The 5,198-nt window shown below is 60.7% G+C and overlaps 1 protein-coding gene across 1 annotated transcript; it reads left to right on the plus strand.

Moving 5' to 3' along the window:
* Window positions 1–2,296: 2,296 nt before the first annotated feature.
* Znf414 (zinc finger protein 414) lies at window positions 2,297–4,919 on the plus strand. Its single transcript, XM_005413112.2, has 6 exons — window positions 2,297–2,433; window positions 3,056–3,371; window positions 3,594–3,701; window positions 3,812–3,917; window positions 4,321–4,664; window positions 4,736–4,919. The coding sequence occupies exons 1-6, from the start codon at window positions 2,431–2,433 to the stop codon at window positions 4,798–4,800; spliced, it is 942 nt and encodes a 313-aa protein (XP_005413169.1). The 5' UTR covers window positions 2,297–2,430; the 3' UTR covers window positions 4,801–4,919.
* The last annotated feature ends 279 nt before the right edge of the window (window positions 4,920–5,198 follow it).

The raw sequence follows: 5,198 nt of genomic DNA on the forward strand, positions 1-5,198 counted from the left end.
TGGACTTTCCAAAAGAAGCTAGAAACCAGTTTGAAGGGGTTTTGGCCAAATGTAGCCAAATCTGGGACAAGGTAAATACCAAAATAAATCTGAAACGTAATGGATTACAGCCCATCATATAGAATAGGAAAACAGAGGGGCTGGGGATTTAGCTCAGTGGCACAGTGCCTGCCCGGCAAGTGCAAGGTCGTGAGTTCGATTCCCGGTACCAGGAAAAAAAAAAAAGAATAGGAAAGCACAAGTCCACAGTAATAAACAACTAGGGGTAAAGAGGGTAAAAGGACAGCATTTTCTTAAACTGTAATGATGACTTAAAATTACACAGAAGTGAAAGAATTAGAAAAACCACAATTTTGTCAGCTGGGTGTGGTGACACACTTGTCATCCCAGGTACTCAGGCCCAGCCAGCCCTTCTCTAAATTTTTAAAATTTGATAACAGGACTAGCCAGGCATGGTGGCACATGCCTGTAATCCCAGCACTCGGGAGGCTGAGGCAGGAGATTGTTGCGAGTTCAAGACCAGCCTGGGCTACAAAGTGAGCTCAAGGCAGCCTGAACTGCACAGCGAGACCACGTCTCAAAAAGACAAAAAAAAAAAAGAATTGATACAGGGCCTCATTAAGTTGTCTAGGCAGGACCTGAACTCGCCACCCTCCTAGTTCAGCCTCCCTAAGCGCTCATAGGCATGTGCCAGCATTCCTGGATGACTTTTTCTTTCGTTGTTTGGTTTGGTTCGGTTCAGTTCGGTTCGGTTTTGCATTGAGGATTGATCCAAGAGCCCAAGTGTGCTAAGTAAATGTTTTTCCCCAGTTTTGTTTTAATGGCTTTCCTTGAACACCATCTCCATATATAGCCCAGGCTGGCCTCCCACTCACAACCCTCCTGCTGTAACCTCCTGAGTGCCGGGGTTACAGGCATGCACGTCCATGTCTGGCTCTTCCCTGATTTTTCACTGTCTCCTCCTAACCATCTTCACTGCATACAGAAGCACACAAGTGCTTATAAAGTCTACAGCGACCTAAGACTCAGCGAGTACCTCCTTTGGGGCTGAATAATGCAGTCTACAAATCTGATGTCCAAGATCTACTTTACCGTCCACCCCAAAGCTCATCCTCCCAATGACCACTGAGATCACATGCTGTACCTCTCCCTGCTAAAAATTCCCCAGTGGTCACACTAGAAACCCCAGTCATCTCTCCTCCCCACCACAAGGCCCTGTGTGATCCCTCCTGCAGCAAGTTACCTTCTGACCTCCACACCCCACGTTTCTTCTGCCCCAGCAGCACAGGTGTCCTCACTCGTCCTTGGCAAAGACCACCTTGTTCCTCCCTACCTCAGGACATTTGCACCAGCTTCTCAGAGCCCTCTACTGCCCCGTTTTCCACTCCCTCACTCCTCAGCCAGGAGGCGACATCTCAGGTGTCACCTCCTCAGAGGGGCGCTTCTGACCCACGGCTATCGCATCTTTCTCTTTCGTTGTTTTAATTGTTCGGAATAGGACCGAAGATCATATTCTGTGTTTGTTGTCTTACTGTGTTTCCTCATTTTAAGTTGCAAGTCCCCCAAAAGGAGGGATTGCTGTCTGTCCCGCTCACTCCTGGGTCTCCAGCGCCCAGACTGGTACACAGCACACAGTAGGCACTCAGGGAACACGGCCTGCACAGGGGACCTATTTCACCCCCGTAGACACAGGGCTCCGCATCCATTATCAGGGACGCACACCTCTGCAGCCTGAGTTCAACTGCTGATTAAAGCCTAACGGTCAGCCGGAGGTGGTGGCGCACGCCTGTCATCGCAGTACGCAGGAGGCCGAAACAGGGATCGCCACTGAGTTCGAGGCCAGCGGGCTATATAGTGAGTTGAAGCCCAGCCTGAGCTACATGGTGACACCCCGTCTCCAAAAACAAACAAGAAACTCCGAAGAAGCCCTAAAGACCGTCAGTTTGTTTCCTGCGCTTGATTATTACAACGGACCCATTCCAATGGCAGCATTCGGCGCTCTGAAAAATCTGACGACTGCTGCCACTGTCAACTTCCTCCAAAAAGATGGCTCAATCACAGAGAAAGAACAAACCGTGCTGTTTAGTACCCTCCGAGGGTTGGCGATGGAAGGGGACAAAAGCAGATAAGGGTGCCCACTCTGCATACGAGGACATTAGGCCCGGAGAGAGCCCTCATGCCGGATCTTGCGTCCCGCAACTGCCCCCGGCTTGCAGGTCCGCACCTGGTCCACTCTGCGGTCCAGGAGCTCGAGTCTCGGGCCACGCCCCCTCCCCTAGCCTCCGGAGCAGGCTCCGCCCCTGCTCTCGCGAGAGCTAGGAAGCAGAAAATGGCGTCGATGTGAGCACAGGCCGCATGGCGGAGGAAGTCGCCGCCACCTGATCTGGGGCCACTGGAGCGGCAGGAACAAGAGGGCGAGGGGAGTGGAAGATGGTGAGCGCGGCGCCCGGGACGCGGGAGCGGCGGGATTTGGCAGGGAGCTGACCTATCTGCGTGCGCACTCTCCAGCTGACCCCGCCCCCACATATAGGCTCCCGCTGGCCACGGACTGTCAGTCGCCGGGCGTCGGTTTCCCTACTTCCGGGCCGCCCTGGGCTGGGCCCCGCCCACCAGGCTCGGACTCCGCCCCTAACAACATCCGGGCCCTTAGAACCTACAACTTGGTCTGCATAGATCGAGCCCGGCGGGCATATCCTCATCGTCACACGGTCCGCTTCTGTCTCCTCTACTATCTACCTGTCGCCGCTCAGTCCAGAGCTCCGGCTTCCTAGCTTTGGCCCCGCCCTCCTAGTGTTGGGCGCGCCCCCTGCCCTAGTCACGCCCCCTGCCTCGTTTGCACCTTCCTCCTGCCCAAGTTGGAGATGGAGCGATGCTGCCCTCACACCCGTGACTGCCGGCAGATAACCTCTCCTGCGACTTAGGAGGCAGGAACGTGATCCGCCTTGTCTTGCTGGTGACTTCTTAGCAAGCGGGGTGACCGGGTGATAGCTGGGAGCCCAGGATTTACGAGTGCAAGCCCTGAACCCAGACTGGTCTTTTCCGTCTCTTCTATCAGGAGGAGGAACCGTCGGAACCCAGCCCGGACATGCTGTCCCCGGGAGAGCCCAGCTCCAACGAGACCGACAAGGACGTGTTGTCTCCAGTTGTGGCTGCTTCGGCCGCCTCCTCTTCTTCCATGGAGGAGGAGCCTGGCCCGGACAGGGCAGCCACACCCCCGGTGTGGGAATGTGGAGGGCCCGGAGGGACACAGCAGGGTGCCTCCCCAGCCTCAGACAGCTGCCAGCCTGAACCTGGACCCAGCCCTGGCCCGGCCAGCTCCGTCTCCGGGACCAGTGAGGACCTCCGGCCTCCCAAACGACGCCCACCACCAGGTGACGGCAGCAGGAATGAGGGGTACAGAGTGACCTCCGACCTGGGGCTCATCTAGGCAGATGACACCTTCACTGAGCGCCATACCCGCCGGCTGCAATGAATCCAGCCCCTGCCCTCTGGCAGCTGAGGCTGGGGCGGGGCTTGTGTCGAGGCCCGAGGATGGGGGACCCGCAGCGCCAAGGAGGAAGGATCAGTGACCCCACCCCTCTCGTGTCCTGCAGGGACCCAAATACCCTGCTCGAGCCCCGGCTGCTTCCTCAGTTTCCCAAGTGTTCGTGACCTGGCGCAGCACCTTCGAACCCACTGCCCACCCACCCAGTCCTTGGAAGGTAGGGCCGGGGCTGGTGGTGGGGAGGCAGGGCAGGGTGGGAGGCGGGCAGAGCCCCTGGGACCTTCCTTCGCCATCCCACTCCATCCCTCTGCCCTTCACCCCTGCCAGGCAAGCTCTTCCACTGCTCGGCCCTGAGCTGCACAGAGAGCTTCCCGAGCATGCAGGAGCTGGTGGCCCACGGCAAGCTGCATTACAAGCCCAATCGCTACTTCAAGTGAGACCTGGCCCCCCTGTGTGTGGGTCCTGACCGCTCTGTCTTCCTAGTCCGGGGGGGTTGGGCCCGGGTGGGCCTGGCCTCGGGTAAGCCCGGTCCTTCGGGCACAGAGCCCGACCGGAGCCAGTCGAGAAACCCTGCGGGCCGAGCCCCGGAGGGGTGGGGCATGCGTGGTTGCGACTTCGCCCGGCCCGCTGGTGAACTCTCCAGTGGAAAACCAGACTTCCTTCTTCGTCTTCCCAGGGCTGCCAACCGCAGGGATCCGGAAGGGTCGCGACCACCGTAGGGGAGGGCTCCTTAGGTCCAGGCTCCCCGCGTTCGCGCAGCGGACCCCCAGGTAGCAATGGCTAGGGCCCTTCCTCCTAGCCCAGGAGCCTCAGCCCCGCCCTGTGCCCGCCCCCAGGTGTGAGAACTGCCTCCTGCGCTTCCGCACGCACCGCTCGCTCTTCAAGCACCTGCACGTTTGCGCAGAGCACGCGCAGAGCCCGGCCGCGCCGCCGCCCCCCGCCCTGGACAAGGAGCCACCCGCGCCTGAGCGCCCCCCGGAGTCTGACCCCGCGCCGGCGCCCGGCCTGCCGTTCCCGCTGCTCGAGCCCTTCACGACCCCCGCCTCTGCCCCCACTGGGTCCTTCCTACCCTACTTGAACCCTGCGCCCTTTAGCCTAAGCCCCCCACGCCTGCGCCCCTTCCTGGCCGCCGCTCCCGGGCCGCCGGCCTCCAGCGCCGCGGTCTGGAAGAAGAGCCAAGGTGAGCGTGGGGGCGGGGCCGGCGGGGGCGGGGCCGGGCCGGGCCGACCTTGAGCCGCCCCTCTGCTGCAGGTGCTGGCGGCAGTCCCCGAAGACCGCAGGGCGGCTCCGACGCGCCCTCAGGTGCGTGCAGGTGACCAGCAGGGCGGGGTGGAGGGGCGCTCTCTCCCGAGGATGCTGGTCGGGCAGCAGTGCCCGCCCCCTTCCCCGGTGGCCAGAAGCGCCGCCCCTTAAAATACAACATTTTGCCTTTAAAGTCATTGGCCCCTGCGCCTTCCTCTGCGCCGGCTGTCCGCGTAACACTCGCGCCCCGCTGCCCTCGAAGTCGTCCTCCTCCCTGCGGTGGTTCCGGGGTGGGACTGGGGGCTCGCGAGAGGCTCAGTTTTGTGCCCTCGAGGACCCGGGCCGGGAGAAGCGGCCCCGACCCCCACATCGCGTCCCGGGCGCCCCGGAGCGGAAGGGGAGGCGGGAGAGGTCCGGCGCCCACCACCCGTGGCGGACGGGTCCCGCGGGGGCGCGCGGGACTGACCGGCCC

The sequence above is a fragment of the Chinchilla lanigera genome, unplaced genomic scaffold, assembly GCF_000276665.1.
Source record: "Chinchilla lanigera isolate Chin_1 unplaced genomic scaffold, ChiLan1.0 scaffold00162, whole genome shotgun sequence".
Classification (NCBI taxonomy): domain Eukaryota; kingdom Metazoa; phylum Chordata; class Mammalia; order Rodentia; family Chinchillidae; genus Chinchilla; species Chinchilla lanigera.